The sequence below is a fragment of the Capra hircus genome, chromosome 19 (genome assembly GCF_001704415.2).
Source record: "Capra hircus breed San Clemente chromosome 19, ASM170441v1, whole genome shotgun sequence".
Lineage (NCBI taxonomy): Eukaryota > Metazoa > Chordata > Mammalia > Artiodactyla > Bovidae > Capra > Capra hircus.
Window position 1 is genome coordinate 34,133,048 of NC_030826.1, and position 14,742 is coordinate 34,147,789.

The window sequence follows — 14,742 nt, forward strand, 5'->3', positions numbered from 1 at the left end:
GGACTGTAGACCGCCAGGTTCCTTTCTCCAGGGATTCCCCAGGCAAGAATACTGGAGTGGGTTGCCAATTCCTTCTCCAGGGGATCTTCCCAACTCAGGGATTGAACCCAGGTTTCCCACATTGCAGGTGGATTCTCTACCGTCCTGGAGCTACCAGAGAAGCACCTCCCTGCTGCCCCACAAAACTCCAGGAAAGGCACGCAGCTCCTCGGGGCTATGTTTGTCTGGCTGTGGAAATGTGACAACAGGCCAAGACCAGCACCAAGACAAGGGCAAAACTAGAGCGAGTGCTGCTCGGGTCGCCAAATTCGAATCGTGCCCGGTTACTAGGCCCTGCTGTGAGCCCTGTGCCGGGCCACACCCTCCCCGCAGCCTCTCATTCAACCCCTGCACACCCCAAGAGGTGGGTGAGGAGAGTAGGGTTCGAGAGGGACAAGCGGGGATCAAACCCAAGCCTGTCCAGGCCAAATGCCTCCTCCCCGTCCCTGCCGCCCCACGGACCCTGACAGGGCAGGCCTGGTTCCAGGGGGAGGGACGAGAGCCCAGCCTACAGCACCTTGAGGTAACGCCGGTGGCTCGTATATGTGTGCACCAGGGCCCGGAACTTCACCAGACGCCTCCTCATCTGCTGATACCGCTGCCTGGGGCATGGAGAAGAGGAGAAGGGGTTTTGAGTAGGAGGGCCGGGGGGCAAGGGTCATGGGTGACCATGGGGAAGAGATGCCTACACCTGCCTTGTTGGGGTGTCAGTGTCCACACTTCACTCTGGGACCCAATGCAAAAAGGGAAACAAACTCAGAGAGGGGCAGCGACTTGGCCAAGGCCACACAGCAAACGGAGTGGCAGGGCCTATTGGCTGTCCCAAAGTATGGGAGATGCAGGGTGGGGCCCCTCTTGGTTGGATGGATTTCTATCTACCAGTCACAAGGACCAGGGGGTAGGAGGGAAGGACACACAGAATCTGATCACCCTTCCCACAAAGGAAGGGTGCACGCCTCTGGGAATGGGGAACTCACTACCCAAGTTCAGGCTCGGCCTTCCTGGGGCCTGGCACAGAAACCCAGGGAGCCTTGCCCACTCTGGGCCTGCACCTGGCCAGGTAGCCGCGGGCCCGGCTCTGCAGCAGGATGATCTTGCGGCGTAGGGAGCGGAAACGGCGCTGGACAAAGAAGCCACGGAGGCAGCGCTGTAGCGTGACAGCCGCCAGGCTTAGGACGTGGTCCCGCATGCCCTCCAGCAGCTGGTGCAAGTGCTCCTTCAGGAAGAGCTGGGGGCAGCAGGTGAGCGCTGAGGCTGAGAGCCCCTGGGCACTGCCTGGGCCCGCCCTCCCCAGGAGTCCCTGGAGACAGAGGACAGGTCAGCCCTGGATCGGGCGGAGGACGGCCAAGTCTGGAGAGGTGGGGAAGGCAGGATGGTGAATCGGACAGTGAGAGTGGCCAGGCAGAGTCTGGAGGTGGGATCAGCATCCATGCCCCAGCTTGGCTGGGTGGCCTCTCGCCTGGGCACCTCTGAGCCCACAGTCTCCAGCCACAGGGCACCCAGGGGCTGAGTGTGGGTAGGACTCACCTTGCTGACACCAACACAATACATGTTTGGTGTGACCGTGCATAGGCGGCTCAGCACCGACACACACATGTCCCCACTGGCTGGCAGGTTGTGCTGGAGGGCCACTAGACAGCGGTACCTGCAGACCCCAAACCCAGCGTGGGGCTATTGGACCCATCCAGCTGCCTGCTAGACCTCAGGGTCACCACCCAACCCCTGTCTCCGGGAGGCCTAGGTCCCAGCAGAGCCTTTACTCATAGTCTCTTCTAACCAGAAAAGGGCTTTCTGTGCCAAGGCTACTTGAAAAGAGCATTAAACGATAATAAATGGTTTCAGTAGAAGAAAATGCTTTAGCGCCATCTTCTGGAAACTTGTCATATTAGTAATAGCTATGAAAATCACTTCTCTTTGGGATCAACACATACATAATAGAACTATGAAAAATGCAAAGTAGTAAATATATCTGCCACGTAACAGCTAGTATGTGGTGGTATTGTGTAGTGTACAATCTGAGCAACTGTGCATGGCCAGCCCTATTCTGCCTGGGTTGTGAATTCCTGGGGCCATGGGGGGCTGGTAGGGGTCTGCAGAGCTCAGGAAGCACCAGACCAAGGTACCTGTCGATGAACACCTGGAAGGGCAGTCGCACTGGAAAGCCCTCCTTCCGAATCCGCACAGTCTCCAGCAGCCCTGAATAGCGTAACTGGGCCGTCACCACATCACACTCAAAGAGGCCTGGCTCCTAGGGGAAGGCCCAGAGAGGAAGCCTGCATATTGGCCCAAACATATGCAATGGTCTCTGCGGTGGGCTGGGCAGATGGGAGGTCCAGAGAGGCAAAGCCACTCGCCCAAGGTCACACAGCATGGCTCCCCCAGGGGCTCCTGCCATTACATACCTTCTTGTGGTTGGGCTTCAGACACCGGACGAACAAGGGGTTACACCTGGGCAGAGTCGAGAGGAGGGCAGGTGAGGCCCTGGGGATGGAGGGTGCTTGCCCTCAGGGTCACAGGGTGGGGACACCTGCCACACCCACCTCTCCATCTTTTCCACCAGGTCCAGAAGTGACTGCTGGAACTTGGCAGCCACCGTGTGCGCCTTGTAGAGCCGGGAGACGGAGCTGCTCTTGCCCAGGCGCTGAGGGGCAGCCTGCGGGGCATGGCTGGAGAAGAGGTGTGCTACCACCTGGGCCAGCAGTCAAGGTCAAGGTGCCAGGAGACGGAAGGGAAGGGCCCAGAGGCAGAAACAAGGAGGGAAATGGACAGAGAGAAAGAGAAAGGGGAAGAACAAAAGGCATCAGTCTCTGGACCCAGGGATCAGAAAGTGACCGCTGGACCCCTACCCTGACTGAAGGCCACGCCCTCTCGGCTGGCATTCTCCTCAAGTCAGGGTGCTCACACCTTCCAAGTGGCCTGCCTGTGGGGGAACATGGGGCACTGTCTCCACGCCTGGCCCCGAGGGGGCCTGTGGCACACCTGGCCATGAACTCTGGCAACGACCTGGGGGGATGTGGAGGCCGAGAGGATGGAGGGTAGGAGAACCCCTCAGGGAGGGATAGGCTGGGGTGAGCCAGAGGCTGGACCAAGCTGGGGAAGGGGTCTGACAGTGGGCTGGGTGCTCGGGGGGCCGGGGCGGCGAGGCTCACTCACCCGAGTCCGGCTCCGCACAAACAGGTCCAGCACGTCCTGGCGCACCTGGTCGTGGTTCTTGTCCAGGAACTTGTGCACCTGGAGAAGGGGAGGGGAGGGGCAGTTCGGTGTGGCCCCCACCCTACCCCACCGGCTTGGGAGACAGGGTGGAAGGCTGACCCTTCGCAGGGGGTGTGCACTGCCCGCTCCACTCCTCTCCCCTCCTCCTTACAGTGGGTTAGGGACTCACGGCCCCAGGGGACCCTGGCCCTTCCCCCCTAGGCCTCGGTCTCCCTATCTGTCCTGAGAGGGATGCGCCCCTCCACCTGCTATGGTTCCCCCCTTCCTGTCCCACTGTCCTCTCCAATCCCTGGCGAGGGCGAGAGGGGGCAGTAGCCATATGCCCAGTCCACGTCGTGGCCTGTCCTCAGTGAGGACTCTGTCCTGTGCCCATTCTAGAGATGAGGAAAATGAGGCCCAGTGGGGACAGAGGCTTCGAATCCTGGTCTGAGACACCTCAGGGCAGGAAAGAGCCAAGATGACAGTAGTAACAGCGATCACTACTGGTAGGCGCTCCTCTTCACCATCTGCTGAGCCCTGGACTTCTTCACTCACCCCGGGAGATGGGCACTATTGTTCCCACTCTTCTGACGAGAAGGTTGAGGCTCAGAGAGGTAGAGGGACTTGGCCGAGATCACACAGCTGAGGATCAGCAGGGCCAGACTGCCAACAGGTCCAGGTGTCTCTGGCACAGGGACTGGGACTGGAGGCCGTGTGGGCCATTCAGGATCTCACCTGGTAGGTGACTTTGCCCGCATAGTGCTTGATGGTGAACTCGGGCAGCGGCATCTTGGGCTTGGAGTAGAGTGGGTTGGCGCCATGGTGGTAATGGCACTTCTGCAGAAATGTGTGGTCTGTGGCCTGGGGGCAGGCAGGAGTCAGCAGGTGGGCAAGGCCCGGGCATGCAGTAGCTGGCCTGGTGGCGAATTCTTCAGCCCTGACTGGTGCCCCGCAAGCCGCAGGGAGGAGGAGCAAGTCCCTGCTCCCCTGGCTGCCTGCTGCTCAGTATGGACAACCTGAATGGACCCTGCGGAAGGGTGGACTCCCAGCTGCCCTCCCTTCAGCCCCTCTGTCTCTGCTCTCTCTAGTCCCACTGACCAGAGCACCCATACCATGCTTGTGTTTTCCAATCAGAATCAGGCCCAACCCCAAGGCCACCTCCTCCAGGAAGCCTTCTGTGACTTCACGGGCTGGCACAGCCCCTCCTCCAGAGCCCCCATCCAGCCTCAATCACCCCAGGTTTGAAACCCCAGGTTGGGTGTCCTGAGCCCCCGACCTGAGTCCAGAGCAGAGTGGAGTGCAGGACTCGGGCCCAGTGGGGACGTGGGCTCAGAGTGCCGCGTGCCCCAAGCAGCGTACTCAGCGCACACCTGGGGGAAGCAGCACTGGTCATCGAGGATGCGTAGGATGCCGTAGGGTTTCAGCGAGAGGAGGTTGATGCAGGGCTGGTTGTCGGCGAAGGTGACCTCCCGCCAGTCGATCTGTTCACGCATGTACTCCTCCTGTGGACAGTGGTCCTCGGCCTCCAGCCCTGCCCAGTGCCTCCTGCCCTGTCCCCCAGGTGGACACCATCCAGAGGGGCCCAACCGGGGCACCTCCACCTGCACCCCTCCCAGCACAGGGAGCTCACTCCCAGAAGGGCAGCACAACACGAACCACCTCTGGGCCCTGCTTGTCCCCAGCCTGGATGGCCCTGCGAGGGTGAGGAAGACCACAGGAGGGCTTCTCTGGGCTCAGCACCCTTGCACCTGCCCCTCCAGAGCAGGGCCTATGCATATGCTGGTCCCTAGCTCAGAGCGCCTCGCCCTCCACTGGGCCTATGGACAACCTCTCATTTGTCCTTAAAGAGCCAGCACAGCCTTTCTGTCTCTGAGGAGGCCCAGCGGCTGGCAGGACAGGAAGGAGAGCGGACAGAGGCTTCTCACCTGCTCTTCCTGGAAGATGATCTTGTTGAAGAGGTACTGGAGGCTCTCGTTCGCATAGTTTATGCACAGCTGCTCAAAGCTGTTGAAGCTCAGGTCCTGCCAGATGGGTAGAGAGGCTGGGCCCTGCACTTCTGTGGCCAGCAGCCCATCTGTCCCCACCCAGGGCCTGCCCACCCCGCCTTCCCCATGCAGGCTTATCCCCGCCTTCCACAACCACAACTTCAGCAAGCTGAAACCCTGCGCACAGACACTCTGCTCAGACCCCTTGGGGGCTCCCTCTGGGCACAGGTGAGAGCCTAGTGGTTCAGGAACCATGGGAGGTGGCCCAGGTAGTGGCTGAAGCCCAGGCCCTGGAACCTTCTACCTAGGTTCCGACCCTGGGTCTGCCACTTTCTACCCCAAGTGCCTCAGCTTCCCCATCTGTAAAATGGGGATGACAGTCCCCATCTCCCAGGCGACTATCAGGATTAAGTGAGTAACAAGCCAAGAGCTCAAAACAGCAGCCAGCACGTAACAGGTGCCATGGGAAGCTCAGCGGCCACTTCTGCTGTTCTGATCTTGCCTGTCTTTTTCCACGTCCCCCACTCTAACCCCCCAAATGACTTCCAGCTCCCCACACCCCTGAGGCTTTGCATGACTATTCTCTCCACCTCAGATGCCTTGACTGGCTCTTAAGGAACCAGCTAGGGATTTTCTCCAGGCTCCCCCAGTACCGGGATGCCTCTGGTATGGCTCTGACCACAGGTGTTTGTCCACGTCTGTCCACTGGAACCCCACCTCCTGGAAGCACCCTAAAGGTAGTGCCCAGGTCTGGTCCTTTCTGGGGTCCCTGGGGTCACCCACAGAGCCTGGCACCCAGAAGCCCCAGGAAGTGCTGTGGGTGAATGGAGGGAGATAATAATGGGGGAGGGCCCTGAACAGCTGATGGCAGTAGAGCCTCCCCTGAAGCCCCACCTCGAAGCCATAGATGTCCAGGACAGCGATGGACAGCGCGCCCTTCTGTGGGGACACCAGTGCATTGACCCTGGCGATGAGCCAGCTGAAGAGCAATGCATACAGCACCTTGGCGATGGCATCCCTGGAGCAGAGAGGTGTTGAGGGGGCAGGTACAGTGAGGAGGCGGAGGGCCTCAGGTAGGGCTGCGGCCTCACCTGGCATCCACGGCGCTCTCCACCGTCAGGGGGGTGAAGATCTTCTCTCTCATGGTCTCCTGGGGTGTGGGGGGAGGTGGGCTCTGAGTGACAGTGCGCTGGCCACCACCTCTGGGAAGTCCCCAGAGAACTGGGGGGGGGGCATGGAGTGGGGATCGCGGAGCTGGTGTGACCAGTCTCAGGCACAACCAGGGGGCAGGACGCATACCCTCATCTCTCTGCTGCCTGGCTTGCTGGTGGGGTGGGGGCTGCCCCTACCGTCAGGGAGACAGGAGCTTGTATAAGCAGACACATAGTGACGTCAACCTCGGGAAGGGAGAATGGGCAGGGCTTCGGGAGGGACAGGCCCAGCCAGGGGTCAGGGGTGGCTCCGTGGAGCAGGCTATGTCTGTGCTGGGTCTGGAAGGTTGAGTGGGTGTGAAAACGGGAACAGCTATGCAAAGGCCTGGAGGCTGTAACGCCTTTGGGGTCTGAGGTACCCAATTCTGGGCCCAACCCAGAGATGGACAGGAGTGGGAGGCAGGGGAGAGGGGCAGGGGGCCCACACAGCATGGGGCATGAAGCGGCCCCAGCCACCAGGGACTCACGGTCACTTTGAAGGTGATGGCCTTCTGCAGGCCCTCGGGGGAGACCTGCAGCAGCTCGGCCACGGCCTGGATCTCCCGGGCGCTCACCACTGAGGCCACCTCCTGTGCGTCCGTCTGCAAAACACCCACAGGAGTGCCTGTTGAGCTAGATGAGCTCTTTATGTAAAATTCATACCCAAAAAGGGAAAGATTGAAAGCAGAAGAAAGGGATGACAGAGGACGAGATGGTTGGATGGCATCACCGACTCAATGGACATGAGTTTGTACAAACTCCAGGAGATAGTGGAGGACAGAGGAGCCTGGCATGCTGCAGTCCACAGGGTCGCAAAGAGTCAGACACAAGCGATTGAACAACAACGTACAAATACGGAAACAAGTGAAAACAGCCAGGAAAATTCTGAAGTAGGAATTCCAGGGACTCTATGAGATAGTAAAACATAGAGTTAGAATAATTAAAACACTGTGGGGTCAGACACATAGTTCATAAACAAATCAATGAAGCACAATAAAAAGTGTGGAATCGGACACAAAAGGACACAGGCATTGAGCATATGATAAATATGTATTTCTCAAGTTGGGAGACTGAATGACCATTAAAAAAAACAACCACCTGGGATCCCTACCTTATACCTTCCTAAGGTTAAGTTACTGATGAACCAGAGATTTAAATGTTTTTAAAAAATCAAACAGAAACCCTAAGAGATCTCGAAAAAAATTACAGAAAAAGGCTTTTATAATTTTAGAGAGATTATTCTCTAAAAATGATGAAAAGTCTAAAATTTGTATAAGAAAAAACTTGATAAATGAAATTTCTGAAAATAATCCTTAAAATCTCTGTAGCAAAAAAAAAAAATCCAAAACACCAAAACACCTGTAAATAAAGTCAACACATAAATGATAAATCAGAAAATGTATCTGCAATTCCTACAGATTTCCTTAACATATATAAAGAGCTCTATATACCAATGAGAAAAGGATGAATAACCCCAAATTGTGGACCAAGCGCTTCCAGCTGTGAGCTGGCAGCTTTCAGCCTTGGGGAGCGGGGGTTGGGGGTGTGTGTGGCCATGTCCTGAGAAAGCTGCCCTGTGGCGCGGCGCCCTCACCTCGTCCTTCTCAAAGTAGACGTTGCCCAGGTGCAGGATGGAGGCCAGGATGCGGAAGATGCTGTCCTGGTCCTCCGCGCTGAAGCCCAGCACCTCCATGGCGGCCAGCAGCCGGCGGAAGTCGTCCGCATCGCTCTTCCCTGAGATCTCACAGTTTCCACCCTGGGCAAGGTCAGAGTGGGGGTCTAGGACCCTGGGTGGGGGCCTCGGGGTCCCTGCTCTGCCCTGGCCTGCAGCCTGGCCTGAGCTCTCAGCTCTCAATCCACTCCCAGGGGCGAGGGGCTTCGAGTGGCCCTGCATGCCAAGCCCTGTGCTGAAGACTCTGAGTACATTCCCTTCAACTAACCCTCACATGCCCTGCAATGCAAAACTATTCTGTCCCCATCTTACAGACAGGAAAGTGAGGCTCTGGAAGGAAGTATGGTTACTACAGGCCGCTGAGTTCTGTTCCAGGCTCCAGAAAAACAATCAAGTAGGCTGCCCCCACCTTGGTTTTGGATCCCAGTGACACCTGTCACCCTTGCCACAATGAGACACTGCAAAGGAACTCACCACCCAAGACCCCAACACCTTCACTGTCCATCAGGAGATGGCTCTCTGGGCCCATACAGCATGATGAGGTGGGGGCACCTGGCCAGGGGCCCTCAGACACCTGCTGGCACTCACCTGGTTCAGGTAGTAGTAGGTCTCGGCCTCCTGAAGGCTGAAGGCCTGCCGAAGCTGGGCAGGCAGCCCAGCCAGAAGCTCATAGAAGATGTGGTAGTTCCTCTCGTTTCTGGCCTACAGAGTGGTGGGTGGGTGCACAGAGGGGAGCCACCCACCCGGGTGACCCCCAGACACACATACAAGCCCAGGTGTACCCACAAATACATACACACGGGCCTCAGGTGAGACTGGCGCCTCTGTGTCGAGTGACCCCAGCCTGGCACTGGCAGGGCTGGGGGGATCTGGCATGCTGGTGGGAAGCAGCTCTGAGCAGGGTTTAACTTTGGAGAAATAAGCACAAGGTGGAAGGAGCCCCGGAGCCTTGTGGAGCCCACCTGCTGGTGGGGAGACAGACTCCTGGCAGACCACCAGGAGTGGGGGGAAGTGCTCTGCAAGGAAATGCTGCACCAGTGGGTGGGCAGGCCTGGTGGGTGGAGGGGCTGCATTTTTACTGGGGGATCTTCCCTGAGCAGGTGGCATGCTGGGGAAGATTCGGAGGAGAGGGGCTTGGCCTGGCAGGTTTCTGGGGGCGAGTGCTCCAGTTACAAAGAACAGTTGTGCAAAGGCCCTGCAGCAGGATGGTGCCTGGTGTGCTTCCATGACAAGAAGATGGGCCACAGGCTCACACACACACACACACACACACACACACACACACACACACACAACATACATACAGATACATACACAGATACACAGAGATATACACACGCAGATACACACACAGAGATACACACATACATGCACACATATACACACATGCACAAATGCACACGCACATACACAGAGATACATACATGCACATACATATACACATAGACACACACATATACCTACACACATACATACACACACACAAGGAGATGGGCCACAGGCTCACATACACACAGACACACAGATACACTGCTCAGCCAGGTGCCAGGCTCTGAGGGTCTGCATGCCCCCCACCTGGACACACAGGCCTGGAGAGCCAGCCCACCTGAAACACGATCCTGGATTTCTCGAGCAGGTACTGGGAGGTTATGGCACCAGAGATCACGCCCCTGGGTGGGTGGGCACAGTCAGGGGTCAGGCTGCGCCCGGCACAGTGCACACAGACTCTGTGGGTTCCTTCACTAGCCCACTCACCCTTCCAGAAAGATCTCCACAAACTTCCCGAAGCGGCTGGAGTTGTCGTTCCTGACGGTTTTGGCATTACCAAAGGACTCCAGGAGGGGTGTGGCCTCCAGGATCTGAGTGCCAGAGGACAGCGTGGGCATTGTGGGGAGCGTGCGGAACCAGCCCAGGTTCCCCTTCGTGAGGGCGGTGGGTTCCTGAAGGCCCCCGAGGCCGCCCAGGCCCCCCTGCCCTGCCTCCTGCTGCCCCACTGCCCCACACATGCATGTGCACACACACCCAGTACCTTTATCTTCAGGAGCCACCAGGACCGAGGAGGAGGAGAGGGACAAGAACAGAAGTGGGTCACCTACAGGGCTGACTGGCTCCCCCAGGATGTGGGGTGTCTCGAATCATAGAGGGACTGGCCAAGCCCTCCAACTCCTTGGCGGGCAGGAGAGTCGCCAGGTGAGAGCAGACCCCTGAGCCTCGGAGACTCAGGTGTCTGGGCTCAGGGACCAAGGTGTGGTCCCAGGCTGGGGGCCCTGAGGATGTCTTTGTGCCCCAGCGTCCTGAAAGGGCCTCCTTCCTGCCCTGCCTAGCTCCCACCTGGGGTTCTCTGCATCCTGAGTGAGGTCCTGCCCCTCATAGCTCCCACCCCTTGGGCTGGAAGCCCTGGCAGAGCCCAGCCTCGTCTCCTGTCCCCTCCCTCGATCTGCCCAACACTACAGTCCCCTTGACTGTGCCTGCGTCAGCCGCTGGGTGTTAGAGTTCTGTTCGCCTGGAGCCCTCAGCCCTTCCCTGCGCCCCTGTCTCCTGCTGGAACATCAGCCCCACAGGCAGAAATCTGTGTGCACGTGCCTGGTGCCCAGCGTCCACACAAGACCTGGCACTTAGGAGGCCCTCTACAAACATCTGCAAGGGGGCTTCCCTGGAGGTCCAGTGGTTAGGACTCTATGCTTCTACTGAAAGGGGCACGGATTCAATCCCTGGTTGGGGAACTAAGATTCCCGTGTGCCACACATTGCAGCCGAAAAAAAAAAAAAAGAATCTGCTGAATGGATGAAATAGGGGTTAAAGAGCAGAGCCACCAGGGCGTAGTGAATTACAGCGCCCACTCAGTAAGCAGCTACTGCATGCCAGACCCTTCGTCCCAATTACAGCATCGTTAATGATCCTACGAGGTAGATGCTAGTATCAGCCATTTACAGATCAGGGAGCTGAGGCTGGGAGAGGTGTGCCGCGTGCCCGGTACGCCAGGGTCAGAAGAGCGAGGACCCACAGCCGGAGCTTGGTGGTGTAGGCAGCGTTTTCTCTGGCTGCACTGTTTCCTTGGGATGAACTCTCAGGTGAAGCAGGAGGGCCCGGGGTACACAGAAGTGACACCTGTTATCCTGGCAACCGGGCCAGTTCCCTGCACTCACAGTATAGTTTGGTCCTAGAAATATTGTCCATTGCACAGAGGAGTGGACTGAGGCCCAGAGAGGTCTGGGGGCCAGCCTGGGGGTGCTCCAGGAGTCAGGATCCACCTGGGCTTGGGCCTGTACTATCCCTTAGTCTGGGTGCCCCTTCAGGGCATCTGGAGTGAGTCCTCTTCCTGGTGCCTGGCATGAGGCAGGCATGCAGCCCTGGGCCCCCCTGCAGATGTTTGTAGAGGGCCTCCTAAGTGCCAGATCTTGTGTGGACGCTGGGCACCAGGCACATGCAGACAGATTCCTGCCTGTGGGGCTGATGTTCCAGGCACGCACCCAGGGGGTGATCCAGGAGTCAGGATCCACCTGGGGTTGGGCTTGTACTATCCCTTAGTCTGGGTGCCCCTTGAGGGCATCTAGAGTGAGTCCTCCTCCTGGTGCCTGGCATGAGGCAGGCACGCAGCCCTTCTCAGTGTCCCAGCACCTCCTGCCTGCAGCCCGCACATTCGGGCCAGTCCTGCCTCCTTCACGACCATGAAGCTGAGGCCAGGTGGGAAGTGTGGATGGCACCCCTGGCCCACACAGCCTCTATTTGGGCCGCTCCAGGAAGCTGGAACATAGAGCTCACGCAGGGGGGCAAGAGCAGGAAGGAAATCCCAGGGAGGGCAGGCAGAAAGAGCCCCCAGTCCTACGAGCCCTCCCTGTGCATCCCTGGGTGCTGGGCTGGGGGAGATGGACAGACCACGCAGGTGAGAGATGGATGCACCTGCCGCGTGACGCCCCGCTTCTGACTCATGGCAGCCAGGTAGCGCAGAATCAGCTTCGTGGCCTCGGTTTTTCCCGAGCCGCTCTCTCCGCTGCCCAGGCAAAGGAGCAGAGTGAGCTGCCATCTGCTCACAGTGCCCTCCCCCAGGCTCCTCTGACCCCGCCATGACACAGGAGGACACAGGTAGGAGGCTGGTCCCCAGCCCCGCCCCTGCTCACCTGATAATTATGCACTGGTTCTGTTTGGCATCGAGCATTTTGGCGAAGGCGAGATTTGCGATTGCAAAGAGGTGGCTGGAGAGACAGGCCACAGGGTTCCTGGGCAGGCCTTGCCCCATGCCCCCAAACTACCCAGTGGGCGGGCAGGGGGCACCTCTGCCCAGCCAAGTGGCCAGTCCTGCTCCACACCCACTCCTAGGAGAATGTTCCTGCAAGGCTCCCTGTCCAGAACTGAGCTTGCAGTTCTGCAGAACAGTGGCCTGCAGCCCAGAGGGGGCTATGGACAGGCGTGGGTAGAGGCTGTTGGGCCGCCCACCACCACCTGCCCCGACCCTCAGCCTCAGACAGGGCCCCAGGAGACCCCAGGCTCTCGCCCCTCCCAGCCCCAGAGACACTCACGGGGGGTTGTCGGCCAGGGCCCGCCCGCTGTACTGCTGCACCCGCTCTGGCCCATAAATTCCAAACATCTGGTACGGGTTCACCGACACCAGGATGCTGCCGATATACGTCTGCTGGGCAGAGAGCGGCCTCAGTGCCTGTCCACATCCCTCCCTCCCCTACTCCTGGAGTCGGGATCCCTGTTTTGTGGGGACAGATGCCTGGCTGCCTGGCCCTGGTGCCTACACCTTGGCCCCTGACAGTCTGATGGGTCATCTGCTCTGGTGGTGGAGTGTTGGGCACTGACCAGGCTGAGGCCAGAGAAGGCTGGAGTGAGCAAAGCCCCACAGCCATGATGCTGCAAGGATGGCCATAACAGCTGCTGCCTGCTTCATTCATTCAGAGGTGGGGCCGCCCCCGACTGCCTCTTCTGGAACCTGGGTCTCTGGAAGCTTTAATCCACTGGACCCCTGGTGGGGGGTCACATACCTCTGGGTTCCCTGTCTCCAGGTCTCTGCTCCTGGCACCCACTATTTTCAGACTCTGTATCTAGGACTTTAGGTGCTAGTGCTCCCAGCTCTTGCATGCTATGCCTGAATAGTAAAAAACTCCAGTCTGGGGTGGGGCAGGAGAAATCCATGCTGTCCACTGCAGCCCCAGGAGTCAGGGGAGCCACAGCCCTCAGATCCCAGCCCAGGGAGGGGCCGGCCCCAGGCCTTACATAGATGAGGTTCCGTTCAAATCTGGTCTTGAGGTTGGCCAGCACGGTGGTCTCCTGGAGGTCTCTGCGAAGGCATGGAGAGGGGCAGTCAGGGGCCACCTTCCCCTCGGGGCAGGGCCTTCATCAGAGAGGTTAGAGTTCAAGTCCCATCTCTGACACCAACAGTGATGCCTTGGGCAAGTTACTTAACCTCTCTGTGCCTCAGTTTTTCCATCTGTTCAATGGGCATAACAATCACTGTCCCCATGTCTCCGAGGTGGGGATACTCTCAGGTAGCAGACGTAAGGGCTGTCCCCATGGTTGGATAATGATATTGACCAGCACAGCCTTCATATCTGGGATACCTCCGCTGTGCCGGCACCCCACAACAGCCCCCCCACATCCTGCAGGTGAGAAACCACAGTAGAGAGGCTGAGTAACCACCTGGGCCCAGCCGGTAAAGGCCAGGGCTGGGGTCTGGACACAGCCTCTCCAAATTGTCAGGCTTTTGTGACACTGCCTGACCCTCGCTTTGCAGAGGAGGAAATGTTCCGGGAGGTGAGGGGGCCCTGGGCAAGAGGTGGTGCTCTGGCTGGGAGCACAGTGACCATGGCAAGCACTCACTCGAGCTGCGTCATGTCCTCCACGCCGTCCTCTTGCTGCTGCTCGCGGAGCTGCGTGGATGGCAGGTTGCGGATGGAGTGCATCTGGAGGAGACACCAGCGGTCAACCGTGCGTGCGCCCCCGGCCCCCATGGCCTGGACACGACCAGGACCCACTCGCGTTTCAGGAGAGGGAACCCTGAGGCCAGGTTGGGTGGGTCCTGCGGGACCCCCGCCTCGGAACGCAACCCTTAGTCCAGGGACCCACATCCGGCCTCAGTGCTCCCACACGTTCCCAAGGGTCCTGCCCAGGAGGTGAGCACATGCCTGTAGAAGCAAGGCCTCCTGCCTCACATGCTCCTGGGGCTGACCCTCTTCTCCATGTTGATGCCCAAGTCAGCTTATGTGATGACTAGCATCCATGTCTGCTGCCTGGGGCCCTTCGAAGGACGAGGACTTTCCCATTTGACACCACATCCCATGATCAGCGCTGAGCAAACTCAGAGCCACGCACACAGACCCAGGCTCAGTACTGCCTGCCACTCACGCTCTCTCCCAGCCTCCGCAGTCTTGCAGGGTGCCTGTGGACATGCACGCCGGCCTGTGATCCATGGATGGGGGCACACACATGCAGCATACACTCTCAACTTCCATTTGACAGTTTCTCCTGTGTCCCGTGTCCCCGCATCTGGGGGTCTCAAAACAAAAGTCCCAATGCCCCCTCTGGGCGGCAGGGCCTCCTCTGTGCACATCTAGTGTGCACACTGGACCTGAGGATGCCATGTCTGCCTGGGCCATGGCACATGCACTCACGCGCTCTCCGTGTTTGGCTGTGCTGTGCCTGAGCACTTGTCCCAGGGCTGCAC

General features: G+C 58.7%; 1 protein-coding gene across 1 annotated transcript in view; it reads right to left on the reverse strand.

Moving 5' to 3' along the window:
- Nucleotides 1-14,742, reverse strand: part of MYO15A (myosin XVA) — a 46,466-nt gene that overhangs the window by 26,850 nt on the left and 4,874 nt on the right. Inside the window, exons 2-24 of the mRNA XM_018064781.1 lie at nucleotides 13,899-13,981; nucleotides 13,296-13,359; nucleotides 12,596-12,705; nucleotides 12,197-12,271; nucleotides 11,979-12,069; nucleotides 10,108-10,113; nucleotides 9,834-9,937; nucleotides 9,685-9,748; nucleotides 8,667-8,780; nucleotides 8,001-8,162; nucleotides 6,895-7,008; nucleotides 6,308-6,366; nucleotides 6,111-6,234; nucleotides 5,157-5,252; nucleotides 4,602-4,733; nucleotides 3,967-4,092; nucleotides 3,193-3,270; nucleotides 2,580-2,728; nucleotides 2,442-2,487; nucleotides 2,163-2,287; nucleotides 1,567-1,684; nucleotides 1,092-1,267; nucleotides 557-641 (exon numbers count right to left, since the gene is read on the reverse strand). Of these exons, the coding sequence (XP_017920270.1) occupies nucleotides 557-641; nucleotides 1,092-1,267; nucleotides 1,567-1,684; nucleotides 2,163-2,287; nucleotides 2,442-2,487; nucleotides 2,580-2,728; nucleotides 3,193-3,270; nucleotides 3,967-4,092; nucleotides 4,602-4,733; nucleotides 5,157-5,252; nucleotides 6,111-6,234; nucleotides 6,308-6,366; nucleotides 6,895-7,008; nucleotides 8,001-8,162; nucleotides 8,667-8,780; nucleotides 9,685-9,748; nucleotides 9,834-9,937; nucleotides 10,108-10,113; nucleotides 11,979-12,069; nucleotides 12,197-12,271; nucleotides 12,596-12,705; nucleotides 13,296-13,359; nucleotides 13,899-13,981 (2,301 nt within the window). The remainder of the gene's footprint in view (nucleotides 1-556; nucleotides 642-1,091; nucleotides 1,268-1,566; nucleotides 1,685-2,162; nucleotides 2,288-2,441; nucleotides 2,488-2,579; nucleotides 2,729-3,192; nucleotides 3,271-3,966; nucleotides 4,093-4,601; nucleotides 4,734-5,156; nucleotides 5,253-6,110; nucleotides 6,235-6,307; nucleotides 6,367-6,894; nucleotides 7,009-8,000; nucleotides 8,163-8,666; nucleotides 8,781-9,684; nucleotides 9,749-9,833; nucleotides 9,938-10,107; nucleotides 10,114-11,978; nucleotides 12,070-12,196; nucleotides 12,272-12,595; nucleotides 12,706-13,295; nucleotides 13,360-13,898; nucleotides 13,982-14,742) is intronic.